General features: G+C 46.6%; 1 protein-coding gene across 1 annotated transcript in view; it reads right to left on the reverse strand.

The window, feature by feature from the left end:
- The window catches only part of DNAH10 (dynein axonemal heavy chain 10), an 87,363-nt gene that overhangs the window by 43,339 nt on the left and 23,773 nt on the right, over window positions 1–20,251 (reverse strand). The window contains exons 21-37 of the mRNA XM_053280219.1: window positions 19,516–19,674; window positions 18,962–19,078; window positions 18,777–18,879; window positions 17,737–17,915; window positions 17,113–17,324; window positions 15,576–15,732; window positions 15,246–15,479; window positions 15,012–15,134; window positions 14,626–14,859; window positions 13,178–13,401; window positions 11,912–12,181; window positions 10,763–10,946; window positions 10,433–10,567; window positions 10,079–10,231; window positions 3,261–3,449; window positions 2,792–2,938; window positions 892–1,083 (exon numbers count right to left, since the gene is read on the reverse strand). Coding sequence (XP_053136194.1) covers window positions 892–1,083; window positions 2,792–2,938; window positions 3,261–3,449; window positions 10,079–10,231; window positions 10,433–10,567; window positions 10,763–10,946; window positions 11,912–12,181; window positions 13,178–13,401; window positions 14,626–14,859; window positions 15,012–15,134; window positions 15,246–15,479; window positions 15,576–15,732; window positions 17,113–17,324; window positions 17,737–17,915; window positions 18,777–18,879; window positions 18,962–19,078; window positions 19,516–19,674 — 3,012 coding nt within the window. The remainder of the gene's footprint in view (window positions 1–891; window positions 1,084–2,791; window positions 2,939–3,260; window positions 3,450–10,078; window positions 10,232–10,432; window positions 10,568–10,762; window positions 10,947–11,911; window positions 12,182–13,177; window positions 13,402–14,625; window positions 14,860–15,011; window positions 15,135–15,245; window positions 15,480–15,575; window positions 15,733–17,112; window positions 17,325–17,736; window positions 17,916–18,776; window positions 18,880–18,961; window positions 19,079–19,515; window positions 19,675–20,251) is intronic.

Genomic DNA, 20,251 nt, shown 5'->3' on the forward strand with positions numbered 1-20,251 from the left:
ATGTGAAATAAAATTGTGCAATAAAATAAATGTGAAATAAAATAAATAATAAATATCATCCTGAATTTCCTCAATTTAATGAATTTGTTCAGAGACTTTATTCAAAGAAGAAGGAGAAACCTTAAGCCAAGTTCAAGTCAGAAAGCCAGGAATTTCACCGATAAAAACAAGTTTGGATCAACAGCCGAAAGAGTGGTCAAAAAACAGTCCGAAGCTCAAAGCCAGAATAATAAAATGAGTTTAAAAATATACAGGAATTGGGAATCGAATGGAACGAATCCTTCGTGATGCAAGAGGCGCGGCAGTCAAGAAGGAACTGAGGAGAAGGTGCTCTCCCGCCAAAAATAAAGAGCCGAAGAATGCCTCATAAAGCTTTGGAATTATTCCACGGGGCTACTACACAGGCACAGAATACATTTTTTTGAGGGAAAATGGAAAATCATAAAAGCCCCATGGGATACGAACAGAGATTCATCTACTCCAGCATCTTTTTTTCCCATTCCCACAGTGGCCAATCAGATGCCTCTGGTAAGCCCACAAACTCATCATGAACTCATCTCCTGCTGTTGCTCCCCAGCAACTGGTATTCACCTGAACACTGAACTTGGAGATTCCACATAGACATTATGACTAGCAGCCATTATACCTTTAGCTAGGAAGCTGCCTTATACTGCATCAGATCATTGGTTCATCTAGCTCAGTATTGCCTTTACTAACTGGCAGTGGCTCCCCACGGTTTTCAGGCAAGAGTCTGTCCCAGGCCTACCTAGAGATGCTGCCAGGAATTGAACCTGGGACCTTCTGCATGCAAGGCAGGTGTCTTGTCACTGAGCTATGGTCCCATTATTATGCCTAGCAGCAGGCAGAAATAATTACTCTATTGAGCAGTACCTGAACTGGGAGAACTATGTAGCCTCCTTCTTCCAGCACCTGTTCCACAGCATCATTAAACCTAGGGTAACGCACTCGAGGGCAATCAAGTCCAGGAAACAGGTCAGAGATGAGGCCAAGAAAAAGAGGCACATCTTCAAATACAAACTTGGGGAGGTTCATATCTCGCAGAGCTCTCATCAGGACCACATCCTAGGACAAAGCAGAGGATGATCAGGTGAACATAAGAACAGCCCTGCTGGATCAGGCCCAAGGCCCATCTAGGGAAGAGCTGAGGGCCTGCCCTTTCTTCTGCTGTTGCTCCCTTGCAACTGGGATAGACGCATCTTGCCTCTGAGGCTGGAGGTGGCCTATAGCCCTCAGACTAGTAGACATTGATAGACCTGTCCTCCATGAGCCTGGTTCAGCTCAACTTTGGGCCAGTCTGGGGTTCAAAATCTAAAATATTTCCGGGTTGCTTCCAGGGGGTGCTGCCATGGCTGCAGTGGGGTGTCTCTAAAGCTTCCTCTCCCCACCCCCCGCTGGCCTCCCCCAGGTCTTTATGGGGCTGGTTCGGCCCGTTTTGGGGGGCCACATGTCGTAGGCATGCAAATAGCTTATATGCATGCGCAGCAGCCAACAAAATGGCCACCGTGAGCCAGAAGAGGGCAGGAAAGGCCTGAAAACGGGCTAAATCGGCCCTGTAAAGACCAGGATGAGGCCAGCGTTGAGAGGAGAAGCTTTAGAGACCCCCTGAAGCCATGGCAGAACCCCCCTGGAGGCAGCAGAGTTAACCCAGACAGTGAGTTTTTATATCTTTCTATCTATCTATCTATCTATCTATCTATCTATCTAGATTTTGAATCCTGGACTGGGGGCAGGGCGTTTCAGGAGTGCACAAAACCAGTTCAGACTAGAACCAAACCGGGCAAAGCGTTTTTGTGCACACCCCTAATCCGCACATGAACCTGTCCCCTTATCCCATGACTGCTAGGTTTTCTCAAGAGTCTTTGATGAGGAACTTTGTCAAATGCTTTTTGAAAGTCCAAGTATACTATGTCAACCGGATCACCTTTATCCATGTGCCTGTTGACACTCTCAAAGAACTCCAAAAGTTTGGTGAGGCAAGATTTGTCTTTGCAGAAGCCATGCTGGTTCTCTGTCAGCAGGACCTGCTCAATTTTATCTTTAAGAATGCTTTCCATCAATTTGCCGGGCCAAACATTAAGCTAACTGGCCTGTAATTTCTCGGATCCTCCTGGATCCCTTTTTTAAAAATTGGTGTTGCACTGGCTAATTTCCAGTCCTCAGGTACAGAGGCTGATTGTAGGGATAAGTTATATATTTTTGCAAGGAGGTCGGCAATTTCACATTTGAGTTCTTTAAGGACTCTCAGATGGATGCCATCTGGCCCTGGCGATTTATTAGTTTTTAATTTTTCCAGACATCTTAGAATGTAATCTCTCATGACTTCCATCAGACTCAGGTCTTTAGACTCAGGCTGTTTGCACTGAATCAAACATGAGGCCTAGACAGATTTTGGGTAGGTATGTGGGAAGTTGCCTTCTACCAAGCAAGAACATTGGTCTATTTAGTTCAGTATTGTCTACTCTGACTGGTAGAGCCTCTACAAGGTTTCAGATAAATGTCTTTTCCAGCCCTAACTTGGAGATGTCAGGGATTAAAACTGGGGTGTTCTGCATACAAAACAGAGGCTCTACCACTGAACTACAAGCTAGAGCTAGGCAGGACCGAAACTGGGGGAAGGCGCTTATTCCTAAAGATTCTTAATTGGTATTAGTCCTGCCTATTGGAGCCAGTGGGAAGAGTAACTCATCAAAGGATACTATCCTCCAAGGATGGAGAACCACAGTTTTCCTGTTTTCTGCAATTGCAGAGTAATGCATCGGGATAAGTTTACCTCATTAAGCTCTGCTGAGCCTCTTTTAAGCTCTCCGGCCATCACCAATACCGACTTCAGAGCCCGAAGTCCAAAATCATAGTGATGCTGTTTAGAAAGCTGTTCTCTTGCCAGTTTGTAGAGCACCGTCATCTTTTTGGCCAGAGTCTGGTGGACAAAATGGAGCATGGGGGAAAAACAAAAAAACCAAAAAGCTTTTGGAAAACCAGACCAATTTAAGTTAGAGCTTCTTTGTGTACACTTTGGACTGATTTACACATCTGTGTAGTAAGTATGACTGTGCAGTAAGTGTGAATGAGCTGTTGTAGATTCAGCATCACAGACAGAACTTGCTTTTCACTTCACATTAGCCCGAGTATGGCTTTCCAGTGGACTCAGTTCTCACATTTAGCTGCCAACCGAAGTGTTAAATAATCAAGCAATGTGTGTGTGCGTGTGTGTGTAGTCCTTGGTGCTGACATTTACCTACCTTTGCGAGAAGAAACCCCTCCGAAAACAGCATGATTTCACAGATTTGCTGGAGATCCGGCACAATCACAACCACAGGCCTGAACAGAGCCTTTACAGATTCAGGGAGCTCAGTACGGCCTGCGTAGCCAGGATTCATGGTGATAAAAATGCCCATTCGAGGATCCAGAGAAATTTCTTGTCCTTCAAACTGAAACATAAACCTTAGTCATGCAGAGGCACAGCAGAAGGGCATAGACCTACAGCAGGAGATCTTCCTTATCCATATGAAGCTGCCTCCTCAGGCCACTGGTCCATCTATCTCAATATTGTCTACACCAGGGATTCTCAACATTGGGTCACCAGATGTTATTGGACTTCAACTCCCATAATCCCCAGCCCCAGTGGCCTTTGGTTAGGGATTATAGGAACTGATGTCCAATAACATCTGAGAACCAAACATTGAGAATCCCTGGTCTACACTGACTGACAGCCGCTCTCCAGGGTTTCTGGCAGGGGTCTTCCCAGCCCTACCTGGAGATGCTGCCAAGGATTGAACCTGGGACCTTCTGCATGCACAGCAGATTGTCTACCACTGAGCTATAGTCCCACCCTGAGCAATGGTCCCAGTCCTAGCCCCTCCCCTTGAGATCCTTTTGACTGTAGATGGCAGAGATTGAACCTAGGCCTTCTGCATGCAAAGCAGATGCTCTACCACAGAGGTACAGCTCCATTCCAAGATAATGACATAAAAACAGGTTGCTTACCTGTAACTTATGATCTGGATGTGATCCGTTGTATTCATAAGAACTGGGTTTCTGCGCCTGCGCAGGGACCTCCCGGGCTGACTAGCTAGCTCCTCTTTGCGCCCCGCCCGTCTGCACGTGCCTTGCAGCTTCCGTTAGAATCGACGGTTGGGGCGCCTCTCCTTCAGATTTCTCGCAGACCGCCATATAAATGACGATCCGCACACCAGCATCCACTAGTCCAGGCATTCTGCAGCGGGGCCGGCTGGGAGGGACTTATGAATACAACGGATCACATCCAGATCATAAGTTACAGGTAAGCAACCTGTTTATCTGGATTGTGATCCATTGTATCCATAAGAACTGGGTGTTTAGCAAGCTACCCCATAAGGAGGCGGGTGCAGATGACCCCCAGCTATGCCAAGACACGTTTCAACACTGATCTTCCAAAATTCGCCTCCCTAGCCATCCGCAGATCCAAAGCATAATGCTTCACGAATGGTAGATGCGATGACCATGTCGCCGCCAGGCAGACATCTGCCATTTTAATGCCTGACAGATGTGCCGCAGACGTTGCGTAGGCCCTAGTAGAGTGAGCCCGAACCATCTTTGGCGGTGTTATCTTCTGGCTTTTATAGGCGAGGAAAATCAGTTCCACTAGCCAGTGAGCAAGTCTCTGGCGAGAGATTGGACGGCCCTTGCTACGCCCCCGGAAGGAGAGAAAAAGCTTTTTACTCTTCCTAAAGCCATGAGTTCTCTCCAAATAGTATAGGAGTGATCTACGCACGTCCAACGTGTGGAGGGCCTTCTCTAAGTCTGTCTCTGGACGACTGAAAAAAGTTGGCAGCACTATGTCTTGATTTAAGTGGAAATCTGTTACCACCTTTGGCAGGAATCTCGGATCGAGACGCATCACAACCTTGTGTGGATAGAATTGAGTGTAGGGTCTATCCATCCGCAGGGCCGTCATCTCGCTCACTCTCTTAGCCGATGTAATGGCTACCAAGAATGCCACCTTCAAAGTCAGAAACTTTAGCGGAATAGTCGCCAGTGGCTCAAAGGGTGCCTCTGTTAGGGCGGAGAGTACTAAAGACAGACTCCACTGCTCCATTGGGCTGCGCACAGGAGGGTAAAGGTTATTTACACCTTTCAGGAAACGCTTACATTCCGGGTGGGAGAAAACCGTGGACCCATCCCATCCCCTGTGCTTTGACGAGATTGCAGCCAAATGCAGCTTAATGGAGACATTCGCCAATCCACTCAGTTTGAGCGATGTCAGGTAACGTAGCACATCCCGAGGGGTCGCACGCAATGGCGTGACACTCTTCCCCCTCATATAACTCTTGAAGCGGTTCCACTTGCAGGCATAACTGCGTCTTGTCGACGCACGCCTACTGTTTAGTAAGATGTTGTTTAATAGTTGATTCTCCAAGCGGTCAGCTTGAGAGAGTGCACCTCGGGGTGTAACACCTTTCCGTGTTCTCTTTGCAACAGGTTTGGAGCCCTGGGGAACTTGTGGAACACTGAATGAGACATTCCCAGAAGTGTGGCAAACCACGGCTGGCGTGGCCACCATGGGGCCAGAAGTATGCATTTCGTTTGGTCCCGCAATATCTGCGCAACCACACGGCCCATTAACGGCAGCGGGGGAAAAAGATATAACAGCCCCGTCTTCTATGTATTGCCACTGGGTGAATTGAATGTTGAATGCACCAGTCCCATATTTTTCTCGCAAGTAGGCAAAGAGACAGTGACACTGTCCCCCCTTGATGGTTGAGGTAGGCAATCACCGTCGTGTTGTCCAACTCCAGCTGTACTGACCGTCCCCTTATCATAGGTTCGAATGCCCTTAGGCCCTGAAACACAGCCAATAGCTCCAAGTAATTTATATGCTGAAGTCTCTGCAACTGGGTCCATGTCCCCTGCACGCATACGCTGGCGCAATGCGCACCCCAGCCCGCCATCGAGGCATCTGTCGTTATCCGGGAGGTGGGCTCCTTGGACACAAACTCGACTCCTTTGCCCAAATTGTCCATGTCTAGCCACCACCCCAGGCTGGCGAGGACATGTTGTGGTAGTGTCAAGTGCATATTCTGGCCATCCACATTGGGTCGGAAGTTGTGGAGAAACCAATGCTGCAATGTGCGCATGCGGAGGCGCGTGTGTGACACCGTTGCGGTGCATGATGCCATCAAACCCAACATCCGCTGGATTCGAACCGCTGGCTGCCGTGGAGTCCTCTGAAAGTGACGTATGAGTTCGTGCATTTGGGTAATTCTTTCCGCAGGTAAGAACGCCCTGGCCAATTTCAAGTCCAGCACTGCTCCGATGAAGTTCACTCGAGTCATGGGTTCGAGTCTCGACTTCTTCCAATTCACATTGATGCCGAGGCACTCCAACAAGGCTAGCAGCATCTGCACTTGGCGGGTCAGTAAACTCCTGTCGTGGCTCACCACGAGCCAATCGTCTAAATACGGATACAGCCTCAAGCCCTGAGTTCGCAGGTGGGCTACAACCACCGCCATCACCTTTGTGAACACTCTGGGCGCAGTAGAAAGTCCAAATGGAAGCACCACATATTGATAGATCTGTGCCCCTACTGTAAACCGGAGGAACTTGCGGTGACTCTCCTGTATCCCGATATGAAAATAAGCGTCCTTGAGATCCAGAGTAACTGCCCACTGTTCGTTCACCAGCAGAGGCAGAATTCCCTGCAGCGTCACCATCCTGAATTTCCTGGTCAGAATGAAGAGGTTGAGCCCCCTCAGGTCCATTATGGCTCTTATTCCACCGTCTCTCTTTGGTATCTGAAAATACCGGGAATAGTAGCCGGTCAGTCTGTTCGCCCATTGCACCCGCGTGATCGCCTGTTTCTCCAGCAGCACCTTGACCTCCTCCCGCAACACCTCCGTGGCCGGCGTATAGACCAGTCCAGAGAAGGGAGGCCTTGTCTCGAACTCCAACGCATATCCAGTCTGCACTATTCTCAGTACCCACCGGTCGGATGTTATGTTGTGCCATGCTGGCGCACGGCTTGCCAGTTTGATGTTGATCCTGGCAACTACAGGGCCGATGTAGTGGGTCCTGGATTGTAGCGTTGGACTTAATTGGCTGCTGCAAAACTGATGCAGTGGACGAACAGTCCCGTCAAAAGCTCTTGCTGGAAGCGTCCTTGTCGCCTTGACGAGCTGTTTTTCCTTTTTGTTTTTGGTTAAAGCCCTTACCGCGTTGGTAAGGTCTGAATTGTCTTCGGTATTCTTTGCGGTCCCGATACCCATCACTCTTTCTCTGATAATAAGTGCGGCTCCTTGCGGTTGAGCTGGAACTGCTCGAAGGCACCATAAAGGTGCGGGCAGTGAATTTAGATTTTTTTAACGTCTCCATTGACGTGTCCGTGTCCTCATGGAATAAACCTTTGCCGTCAAATGGCAAGGACTCGACTTTCTCCTTCATGTCTGCCTGCAGGGTTGCTGAGCGAAGCCACGCATGCCTGCGCAAGCTCACTGCCGTCACCATTGCTCTCGATTCCGTCTCCGACAAGTGTTTAAATGCGCTCAGTTGTTGGCGCGTTATTGCCGTTGTTCTTTCGTACACATCATTAAATCTCCATTGGAAGTCCTCCGGAGACAAAGAGGATGAATCCTGTAAGAGCGCATCCCAAAGTAAATGGTTATAGCGTGCCATACACGCCGCATAATTAGCAATACGAATTGCTAAACTGGAGGTGCTATAGATCTTTCGACCCATAACGTCCATTTTCCTCCCTTCTTTGTCAGCAGGCGTGGAATGACGGTGTCCACTCTTGGTGGATGAAGCGCAACTGACAACCAAGGAGTTCGGTATAGGATGACGTAACAGGTAAGAGTTCTCTCCTTCAGTCACCCTATACAAATTTTCAATGCGCTTGGAAGTCGGAGCCCCGACCCCCACTGAGTCCCATGCCACCTTCGCAGCCTTGTCTATCCCAGGAATCATGGTGAGGGCAACAGGATGCGAAGTCTTAGACCGCTTCATCATATTATAGACCGGGTCAGCAACGTCCGCATCCGGAGAGCTTACGTCCATGCCCAGGGCTTCAGCGATGTCCCTTATGAGGATATGGTAAGCTTTCAATTCCTCAGTTGGCGAGGTGGATAGTTTTGGTGGCACATCCGAAGGGGGGTCAGACCTACGACTGATATCATCTCTGTCAGAGGCTGGTCCCGACTCATCGTCCTCACTGTCATCAGAGGGTGAAGATGATGGTTCAGAAGGAGGAGGTGTTGCTTTCCTCTTTCTTTTCCCAGCAGGTTTTTCTGGCATCCTCGTCTGGACCACAGGTAATTGTGAATTCTCTGGAATGTAGGTTTGAACTTGCACCAATGGTGTTTGTATAGGCAAGTTCACAGACGGCCCCTGATGGTCTGCATGCTCTGACTGCAGCAGCGGCTGAGCAAGTTGTCCAGCCTGCACAAAATTCCGCAGCCCTTGCACTGGTTGCATTTCTACCTGTGCCACTTTCCAACGCAAGAACTCTGCATAATCATCCGGCACCCCATGGCGGAAACCGCAGGAATGAGTTGGCTGCAGCATTGTAGAGCACCCGACATCGGTTCTTGGATCCTGGACCACTGCTGGTGTCAGTGAGGCAACATGAGGCAGATCAGCCAGCTCTCCACCTCCAGGACCCTCGTCTAAGCCTGTCGACAGGAAGCCGCGAAACGTCGCACCCGAGGGTGTACTCGAACTCGACTCCAGCAGTTCTCTAAGTCCGTCCCCGTGTGTAGCCAGACTCGGAGTCCTTGGCGTCGAGGGGGACTGTGCCGGCGTCAATGCCGGTGACAAAAGATGAGGAATCCTCCTCAATGTCGAAGCCGTCAACACTGATGAAGGAGCAGTGTTCACATTCAATATCTGCTCCGGCACCGTGGACGCCGACGGAGGAATGGCATACACCGCCTGGGCAGTTATGGGAGGCTCCGATGCCGAGACTTGCAAATGTCTTGACGCCGATATCGACGTCGATGTCGATTCCAATGTCGACGCCTGTCCCAGACTGCCTTGGTCCAATCTCGATGTCGGCGCTGGTGTCGACGTCGAGACTAACGTCGATGTCGAAGCCGAGACCATCCTGACCGTCGATACCGGAGGTGTCGACGTCGAGGCTGTAGGGGACTCAGCCGAGTCCACGTCGTAAATCTGTGCTGCCGTCGGTGAGGGAGTTCGATGTCGAGACTCCTCACGATGGCGACCTTCCCTCTCAGAAGCATGACGATCTCTATCCTTATGCTTCCGTTTTTTGGAAACCTCCTTTGGTTTCTTAAACAGAGTGTCAACAGTGGTTTTAGACTGCTTATCAGCAGACCCACTGGAACCCAATCCCGGGGAGCTTGACGCACCGGACTCCTTCGACATCGAAGCTCCCGATGTTGAACCGGAACTCATCGACGCCGACGGACGAGGAGTTGGCGGCCGAAGTGCCTCCTCGTATAACGCAGCTCGAAGCCTGAGAGCTCTATTTTGCCTAGTTTGTTTTGAAAACGAGCAGCATATCTTACATGCCGCCGTGTTATGATTCTCTCCTAGGCACATCAAACAGGCGTCGTGATAATCAGTCGAAGGCAACTTTGCTCGACACTTTTCACATCGTTTGAATGTCTTCTTAGCTTCCATTGTCCAAATGCCGTTCCGAGTCAAATTCAGTAAACAATCTTAGGAACAAACAAAGCAGAGTCCGTAATCAAGTCCGTTGTTCGTTCTGAAGTCAAACCAATTAATCCGCTCAGTAGAGAATAGTCAAACAGTCCGAAGTCAAAAGTTTTGATAATAATTGAGGAGCAACAGCCAAGAGGTGTAAGCGCTTTGGCGGTCAAGAGAAAACTGAAGGAGAGGCGCCCCAACCGTCGATTCTAACGGAAGCTGCAAGGCACGTGCAGACGGGCGGGGCGCAAAGAGGAGCTAGCTAGTCAGCCCGGGAGGTCCCTGCGCAGGCGCAGAAACCCAGTTCTTATGGATACAATGGATCACAATCCAGATCCAAACTTCCATGCACATACATGGTGTCTCAACACACATCCATTTCTTCATGGCCAAAGTTGCCTTTTTTGCTGTATACCTGAAATGTTTTCAGTTGGTTCATCAGAGCATTCCGAATCGTCTGGATCTGTGAGGAGATGACGGAAAGCACGGAAGCATCAATCCGATTAAATTCATCAAAGCAACCCCAAGCACCACACTGAGCAAGGCCGGAGAAAATTTTGCCAACTGCCTAGAAAGCAGAAGAGAAGACAAATAATAGAAGAGGCTTCATTTCTGAGTGTCGCTACCATGCTGTTTCTATACCGATTTGGGGGTCTGGTCTGTTGCCATAACGTGGTCAAGGAAACATTTTATGGCAGTAAATGACAAAATGGCTGCAAGTTGGTTTGCTAGCCACAAAATATGTAGCTGAACAAAATCCAGGGCCTACCTTGAAATCCATGCCTTCTCCACAGTTGGTGACTACACAAAGCAAACCCAAAGCTTTGGCGAGATCTTTGGTTGTCTCGGTCTTCCCAGTTCCTGCTGGGCCTGCAGGGGCTCCACCCAAATACATGGACAAGGCCTTTGAGGGAAATAGTAAGAAAAGTGAGAAAAGAATAGTAAGAAGAGGAAATCTTCCTTACCATTGCACTGGGTAGCAGATTTCCCAGTAACTACCACCACCTTCCAGTAACTTGCAATTCCCAACTTTCACTTCAGTTTCTGAACGGCACTGAAAGTCCTGCAACTAACTGAAAAGTCCCTTTAACTGGTTTACCTGGGTGAGTGTTAGATATATGCGATCCGTGAGGGGTGTGATGACTAGCCGCCCATTCAAGCCCATGTATTCATAGCCATAGGCAAAGGTGCCGGTGCACTGGCGCACATTGAGTTCATCTGGCTCTCGGTCCCAATAAAAACGCAGTTGGCTTTCCCATTCAAACTCGCGAGCTTCGATTATGCTAAAGAAGAAAGAGGAGAATAAACAGGTTGCTCACCTGTAACTCTTGATCGCATAGTTACCTGTTGTATTCATAAGGAATGGATTCTGGGCCTGTGCAGTAGGGGTGTGCACAGACCTCAGTAGTGTGGAAAGGCTTATAGCAATGGGGCAAAGACAATCAACAAGTTTCTAATTTTTTTTAACAACAATAAAATTTACTTTTAGAAAAATTGGTTCAATTTAAAACAATTTTGCAGCAAAAAAAATACACATTCAAAACAGCTATTAACAGAGCAGGTCAGGGAAAATAAAAACTGGGAAAATGCATCTACTACCTGACTCTATGCTGGTCCCTACTCTGTGCTGTCATGTCAGCTTCTGGTTCTGATTACAGCACAAGTCTAGGGCTCAATCCAGCCTGGCTCTTCTTTTTCTTCTTAGTGATTTCTGTTTGGTTTCTCCCTCCAGCAGATTGACTTCCAGGACTCTCTGTCTTCTTCAACCTTCAGCTTTGACTCTCTCCAGCAGACTTGACTTCTCTGGCTTCCAAGACTATCTAACCAAACCCTCAAAAACTTTCTCAATTTATACATTTTCCTAGACCAACAGTTCAGCAACTTAGCTAATCAGAACAAACAAAATCCCTCCATTTTTTGAAATCTCTTTTTCCATCCAAGAATCAACTGTCAATCCATAGTTAACCAGTTTGAACTTTTGACCCTGCCAGACTTCTCCATGCACAGGGATTTGCAACCACAGAATCCTATTTACAATAATAAAGTTTTGGGAATATAAATATTATATTATAAACATTATATTATAAATATTAAGGCTTATTTACAAAAAGAGGTTTGGGAATATAACAACAATACAGGGGCTTATTTACAGACACCCAAGAGGTCTAGGCCTCATTCCTTCACAATGGTCAATTCTGTATTACAGATAGAAATCATAGTTTCTTACATTTTCAAAGCCGGCACTCACCTGTCTCTTACAAATGTATCAACTATATCCCGTGCATGGACATCAATGATGAGAACCGTATTGTATTTTTTCCTGTCGTTTTTGCTTAGTGGCTTGGTGATCCGTGTGACTAGCTGGTCAATTTGTTGGTGCATTTTCTTGGCGTAGTTTTTCATGGCCTGCTTTTCTCCTTTCTTCACTTTATGAAAGACATCCTCCACCTCCCAGGTCCACCACACCTGGTTGGCAGCTAGCACCATCATGCCTTGGTACATCAACATCCAGTCGACCCTGAGGGAAAAGCAGGATTTTGACCAGAACGCCAAAACACACAATCTCCAAAAATTTGGATCACAGCATTGTTTGTTCTCGGCAGCTACATCCGAGGACACCTGAGTGGGTTATCCTCTCCACGTGGCTCAAGGCAGGGCTATGTCAATTAGGCAAGAGCCTTTAAGAACCTGTGGAGGATAAACCTGCCCAGTTATTTTAGTCCTGCTCTGGTTCATGGCAGAACTCCAGCTGAGGCACCTGGATGTAGGACTACCCAGTATAATCAAGTATAGATGGAAACCAGTGGGGATAGAGTTCTTTATTTTCTTAAGAACCTGAGTGCTACTATATATAAAAAAGTGATAAAAGTTAGATAGGGGTTCAAACCCCAGTTTGATACAGAAGATTTCAGGTTCACTAACAGGCACCTCTACTTGAAAGGATATCAGGCAGCAGGGCTGAAGAAGACCTCTGTCTGAGGCCTCTGAAAAGCCATGATCACCATCCAGAATGGGCAACACAGGGCTACCATTTGGCTCCTCCCCTCCTAGAGCTGCTTCCATCAGTATCCATTCCACCTGGTTGCATCAAAGAAAGAGGTGAGACAGTGAGGCCTCCTTCCATTGGCTCAACTGGGATTGGTTGTAATTTGGCTCCTCCCCTCCCAGAGCTGCCTCCAGAAATGGCCATAGTTCCTGATTTTTATTTATTTATTCCCTCCCTGTCCCTTTTGTATTGTGTCTATTAAACTGGAAGAAACCATTATTTTAAACCGTGGATGGCTTTGAGTATATAAATGTAGTAAATAAGTAATAAATAACATTCGCATTCACATTCTATGAATTTTAATCAGTGCATAGGACTCTGGAAGGGTGGAGGCAGCCAGGTTTGTTGCTACCATGCTAAACTGAAGGGTGAGAAGAATTCCTGTGAGATCACCAGACTTGCCATCTCTTTAGGCAACACACAGCCCCATTTGCTGCCAAGCTCACATGCTGCACTCGATTACCTCACCTGCTTCGATCCTCACAATACCGAAAGATGGCTTCCTTTGTAACAAGCCGGTTGGTCCTCCTCATTTCAACAAGCACAGCAGTCATCCAGTTCTCCACTCTGCCCTCGGCTAGGATAGCCTTCCGGAACTCCATGACTTCACCTTCAGCAGAAATCATGGCGGAAGCAACCTTTATACCACTGTCATCTTCATGAAACCGCAGGCTAGCGACATTGTCATACATCTGAAACATGTTAGGACAGTTTAACTTGAGCACGAGGCTACACCTAAAAGTAGTGCATTGATATTTTGAAATCCAGATGCCTTCTCATAGAAACACAGGAAGCTGCCTTATATGAAATTAGAGCATTTGTCCACCTAGCTCTGTATGGTCTACACTGACTGGCAGGGCTCTTAAAGGTGTCAGGGTAGAAGTGTCTCTCAGCCCCACTTGGAGATGTCAGGGAGTGAACCAGGGGTTTTCTGCATGCAAAGCAGATGCTCTGCCTCTGAGCTACAATCTCCAAACAGATCACAGCTATCCTCAGATACAAAGATTGTGTAAGTCTTTACATCAGACCAATCAATCTTTTTATCTTTTTATTACAGTCACTGACCAGTACAGAAAAAGAAATACATACAGAAGCCCAATAAGATAAATCTAAATTAAGGTATATAGTGACCATAGAAGAATTTTAAATCAGACTAAACAGTTCATAATAAGTTCCTGCCTAATTTTATTAGCTATCAAACAAAATGTAGCCAAATTGTAAGATTTGGGCCGGACGCAGACCATCTGCGCCTCTAGCGGCCTGCCCCACCACCACCACCCGCACGCTGCTGTTTCCTCCATCACCATCGTTTTCTCTCCCATCCACCCTGCCCGCCCGGCTTCTTTCTTCCCCTGCCTGTTGGCTGGCCCACTGGCCGGCCGCCAGCTGCCCCTGCCGCCATCTTTCCTCTCTCACCCAACCCGTGGCTAGTCTATCTGGCAGCTCTCCGAACTCTCACGAGAGCTACCACGCATGGGATTAGCCACGGGTATGCCTTAGAGAATTAAATATATAGATTATATCATTCTGATCAGCTAAAATGTAATTAAGATAAAAAGAATTGGAACTCCCTGGGTTTATAAAAATGACTTATAAAAGTAACTTATAAAAGGTGTTATATATTTATGCCACAGGCTGACAGTAGAGAAGTACATGGGCCGTGGTTCCAATGGCCCCCGACTTAAAATAACAAATACATTCCTTGTAAGGAATTTTTTGGTACCTCCCTTCCAAAATTGCCGTTTGTAAAGAGGTAAAGTAAGGGCTGTACTATACTTTGATATTGTGATCACATTTAAAGTTACATTAGATTATTTAAGAAGTGACAGAATTCCCTAATTGACTAACAAGACGAACTCTTGCTAACAAAGAGTCGGTGTGTTTGCACTGTGCTTATGGATCGAGCTGCCAGTCACCTTGATCATGTGCTCCTGAACGCACAGCGGGTCGCTGCTGCCAAGAATGCTGAGCAACTCATCGTCTGAGATGAAAAAGAATCTGGGGAAAGCATTCCTCTTGGAGTCCAGGTAATCGTTCAAACTCTTCTGGCACTTCTCCAGGCCATCGCTCACATTTTGGAGGTCTGAAAGACGATTTGGAGCTTCACAGCACCTCCTTATCACTGGGTCTTTGACCGTTTCTGCCATGATCTGAAGGACAGGTCAAAAGAAAGAAAAGCTGAGAAATGAAGAATACCAGGAATTACATTAATTGCAAGTGTGTCTGTCTGTCTGTGGTGCATTCAGGCCAGATGTGCAATCCACATTCAGTGCTCCCATGAAAACACAGGTCAGCTACTTGCCCTTTTAAATATCCTGTCAATGTTGTCAAATTTTTTAGCTTCATCAGGCAGCTGGGATCTTATGTCTCCACCAATAAAGATGCTCTCCAAGTACATCCATTTCCGCTGAACTATCATCCAGATCTAGGGAAGCAAAACATTACCATAAAGGAAAATAGGAAAATGGCAGGCAACTAAAATGGACTTTCGCCAATTCAACAGACTCCCCACTCCCACCTGGTGTCCCTTCCCTACCTCAATCACTTCGCCAATCAAGGAGAGGGTTTTCTCCCAGTTGTGAACAATTGCCAGAAAAGGCCCCACAAATCTGCTCCCAGAAATGCTTTGGAGGTTCACTGCATTGTCATCTAGGATCTGAACAATGTCATCTACAGCTCCTAGGATGAAGCCACGATCTTGAGTGCCTTTGTAGTACCTTTGCACGACAAATTTCATGTTCTCCCAGGTTTCTACTATTTCTTTCACGCCCTATATATTTTTTTAAAGGCAAAAAGAAACTTCAGAATCCTTAAGTGCCTTAGAGATGCTTTGCTCTGTCTGGCTGGTAGCAAATGGGAAATTTACCTTCTCAATGCTAAGCTCTTTGACAGCAGAGCCAACTATCTCATTGATAACATCAGTGTGTCTGTGCAGCTCCATCGCAAACATATTCTCCAAGGTAAATGTCTCCGTTGCCATTTCAAAGTGGATGCCAGTTCGGTCCATCAGTTCTTTCCAGTGCCTGAAAGAAATGTTAGCTGATAAATGAGAAGATGGCTAGGTACAGGGCTCGTTGCTTTTGAGTAGAACCACATACAACCAGTCCCAAACCCACATTTGCCAAAGCAATACAAAAGATGGAGGGGGCATTTGCAAGGGATAATCAACAGGAGAGGGGCTTAACCGGTTCTGCACCCACCAATTTTGTCCAGAAATTTCCCTCCTCCAGCTGTTTTTTCTCAGTGGGTTACTTCTGGTTTTGGACCCCGGCTGAGAAAAAAGCAATTAACAAACTGCCAGAAGGGGCATTTGCAGAGGAGATCATCAGACAGGGGAAGAGTTTCCACCTCCTGACCCCCAATTTCTCTCTACAAATATCCCCATGCACTTGCCTTACAAGAAAAACCTGGGCCTGAGAAGGATGCGTTTTCCTCAGAACAAGTATAGCTATGACAAAATTTACCAGGATTAACAAGCTTAATTAATTAATTTAATTATTTGAAATCTCAGTTTGGAAGAATACTATTAAAACAGCAGTGAAACAAATTTGATCTGGGTGGCTTACCCTTTGGGAGTAGAAAAACTTAAAACAACAACAACATAAGAGAGGGGCAGTTGGTGTAGCCCTTCAGCAACCTTCAAGCCCTGCCTCACTTTCACATAGACCTGCGGAGCCTTTGCATCTACAAGGGCAAGGAATTTTACTTCCAAGGAGACAAATTAAGGTGGAGGGAGGGGACATGCTTACAGGAAACCTTCCGATCTAAAGATTACCTCATGGCAAGGTACTGGCAGATGTCCACATGGTCTTTTAAGCCATTTCATGCATTTATTCATTCATATATGTTTATGTAAACCGCTTTGGGAACTTTTGTTGAAAAGCGGTACAGTATATATTAGTTGTATTCTTAAGTGATGGTTGATGCTCACCATAAAGATTTTCAGATAGCAAGCTTTACCACAAGTTTACTGCAGGTTCGAAGTTGCCCAAAAAATCTGACACAAAAAGTGGTGGTTTTTTAGCCTGGATATAAATTGGGCCACACTCTAACACACAGTGAGAAGCCCAAATGGTGTGCGAAGTGCTCCCTGATAGCTGGCAGGGACTTTGGGATAAATCTGGCTGATATGTGAACGCACACCTCCATTCCGGAGGAGATGCGAGCTAAAAGCCCCGTGTGGAAAATGCCATGGGAGTTTGCAGCAAGAAGATATCTACCCTGAGATGAACTCCTAATATCATAGAAGCATTGGCCAATGCTCCAGAGGAGTCCTAGTCTTTTTATGTGTCACTCCAATTTATGGAGTGACACATAAAATGCATCAGGTAAGAGTCAACATCATCTAAGTGTTTGGCTTTAATAGGCATAGTCCACCCCAGATGAGACAAGTGAAAGCAAACCTGTCTCTCAGTGCCTCGTTTTTCAAATCTAGCAGCAAAGGAATGGAGTCTTTAAATGCCTTCATCTTCATTTCCAGGTGATATGCGACAGGCAGGCTGCGCACATGTTTTGGCAATTTGCGAAGGGATTTCAGAAATCCGTCAATCCCTTCCTGCAGCACCTGCACATTGAGGTTCACCCACAAAGTCTGAGACCATTCCTCTTTAGCAGCCTGGAACCAGAAAAGGGCTTGTTAAAAAAATCCTCTTCAAGTATTCAAACAGACTAGACAACAAGATAAATGATATTTTTTAAAAAAAACACAGCAACAAGAGCAAAGATCAAAATCTCCAGACTAGATAATTAACGACACCAAAACAAACAGCAAGCATCCACTTATTCAGCTTATTAAAAAAAACACTCAGGTGACATATGGCCAATGACAACCTCCTGAATAAACTAAGAACAGCAACAATTCGCTTTTGCTTTCCCAGTCCAACGGTCTGGGTCCCAATTTACTGATGACTGGTGGAAGGAGGCCATTCCCTGCAATGCAGTGTGAGATTTGACTCCCCACCCTTCAGAGATGTAGACAGAATCCTCAACAACGAGGGCTGGAGGCAACTTTTTCACAAAGCACTTACTCTTTGCAACTTATAAATGTCATAGACCTGCCTCAGGCCCTTCATCTCCTTCTGGATTTTCATGAGATCAGGATACATCGTGATCGGTAGATCAAACAGCTTTTCAGCATTTGCCAGCTCCTGTCGGTTTTTCTCATGCTTCTCCAATTCTTTTTCAAAGACTACCATGAGCTCGACTCCTACAGGGGCAGTAAAGAATGTTCAGCACTGAGGGAAAGATGGAATAATCATGATGCTCATATCTAGCACCAATTGGAATTTGCTAGAAGAGAGGCTCCATTCTGAGGTATATGTGATCTTTCACCTTTGTTCAAAAACACTTCGGGCCCAAAATGCTTTAGGCCGGATTCTAAAAGTGCCCTCACATTCACGGATCCTGCTTATCATTATAACGCTATATACAGCATTTAGTATAAGGAGGTGGCGTATTCCTTGTAGTACAGACACTTTATGCACCAGGTGATGCTTGTATTCTCACAGGAGAGAGTTTGGAGAGCCATGGGTTTCTAGATACTGCAACATTTTCCGTTGTTTCTTTAAGGTGACTATTACAGTCAGTACCCAGTGCATGGAACATAGGATGCTGCCTTCTACTGAGTCAGACCCTTGTCCATCTATAGCTCAGTATTGTCTACACCAGGGGTTCTCAACCTTGGGTCCCCTGATGTTGATGGACTTCAACTCCCATAATCCCCAGCCAAAGGCCATTGGGGCTGGGGATTATGGGAGTTGAAGTCCATCAACATCTGGGGACCCAAGGTTGAGAACCCCGGTCTACACAGACAGGCAACAGCTTCTCCAAGGTTGCAGGCAGGAATCTCTCTCAGTCCTATCTTAGAGATGCCAAGGAGGGAACTTGGAACCTTCTGCATGCAAGCAGAACTCTTCTAATGAGTTATGGCGCCGTCCCCTACAGGGAATATCCTTACAGTGCTTACGCATGTACCTGTAGTCTTCATATGCAACAGGGTGGGCCCTGCTTAGCAAAGGGGATAAGTCGTGCTTGTTACCACAAGACCAGCTCTCACATGCCTTCTTACCTTTATCAAGATCCTCCCCAACAGAACCTGGCCCTTCAGTAATAAACCGATGGTAAAAATCTTCAATTTCCTTGCTGTAGTTTGCAATCTGCTCCCTTGTGATCTGAAAGAAACATGACCGAATTTAGACCGGCTTTTCCTATTCCAAGGGAGCGGTTCACCCATTTAAGTTGAAGCAAGAGTACCTCAGTAAATGTCTTTTTGATACTCCCAAGGCTGTGATCCACTGTTGCTGCCTCCGAAAAAAGCGTGTCCCACTTATGCTTTATGTGATCCACGAGCTCTCGTTCTTCGTCCGTTGCCTAAAGGGGAAACATTATAACATTTCACAAGGAGGTATGTCAGTGGCTTCAGATCCCCAGTCTATGCCTGCAGGGGTGCAGTTTAGCACCTTCCCTGGAGAGTCTGTCTCAAGCAACATGCTGGGTTACCTCAGACCCTCTTCCTCCCCTGTCAAAAGGCTGCAATGACAAACATGGCCCTGTGGAGCAAACAGGAGGAATAAACCATCACAGGCTATCCTCCTCCATAGAGGGAGAATAGAGATTCTGAGCCAGGATCAAGCCCAATGTCAGACCCAGAAGGTGGTCCTTGGAGGGCTCCTCTAGTGTCTGCAGTTCCAGTCCACTCTATTCAGGGTCAGAGAGCAACCCTAGAGAAGGCATACCTTCAGGATCTGTTGCCCTTAATATAAACATTACAACCAAACATTGATGGCATTCAAGGAAATTTGACTTACAGGAATGTTATACATGGCAAGGGTACGGTATCTCTCCTGAATATCCAAGTACTTGAGTTCCACTTCTAGAGACATATATTTGATCTCTGCAATTGTGCCCAGGACAAATTTGAGATCTTCTAGTGTGCTGGGAGTCGTCTGGAGGTTGTGTGACAATCTCTGGAAAGAAAGATCCGTTTTTAAGGAACACCACTCAGAATTGTTTAGCTGCAAACACTTTCAACAATCCATCAACATTTTCAGCTGGCCGGTCATTTGTGATCAATACAACAGCAGAGCTCTTAGAACAAGATAACATTGTGCAAAAGAATTGCAAATAAAATGGAGCATTGGTTCACTTTCGGTGTCAGCAAGCATTCTTCCAAAAGGATTGTCTGGTAAGGTTCTTGCAGCATAGCCTTGGGGCATTTGAGACCAATATATTAAAACCAACAGTGATCGGTGATGTGATGCCCCAGGAGCAGACAGACACACTCAGCCAGGAGGGCCAAAATGTCATCAACTCCAGCAGCCAGGAGAAGCCTTCAGGGTAAGTGAACTAACGTTCCATTTTCAGTTACTGGGGTCAAGGACATCTCGATGGGACATACCATAGTTTGTACACCACCTAGGGAGGGAGTGCTTCTCCTGGGGAAGCACCTGTTGTAGCACTCGTCTTTGGAAGGCCGCTTGGGTGGAGGAATACATGTCCATTCTATAATGGCTGTTGTTTTGCTTGTTTGCTCTGGGGAAATGT

Source organism: Hemicordylus capensis, chromosome 15 (assembly GCF_027244095.1).
Source record: "Hemicordylus capensis ecotype Gifberg chromosome 15, rHemCap1.1.pri, whole genome shotgun sequence".
NCBI classification, from domain to species: Eukaryota; Metazoa; Chordata; class Lepidosauria; order Squamata; family Cordylidae; genus Hemicordylus; species Hemicordylus capensis.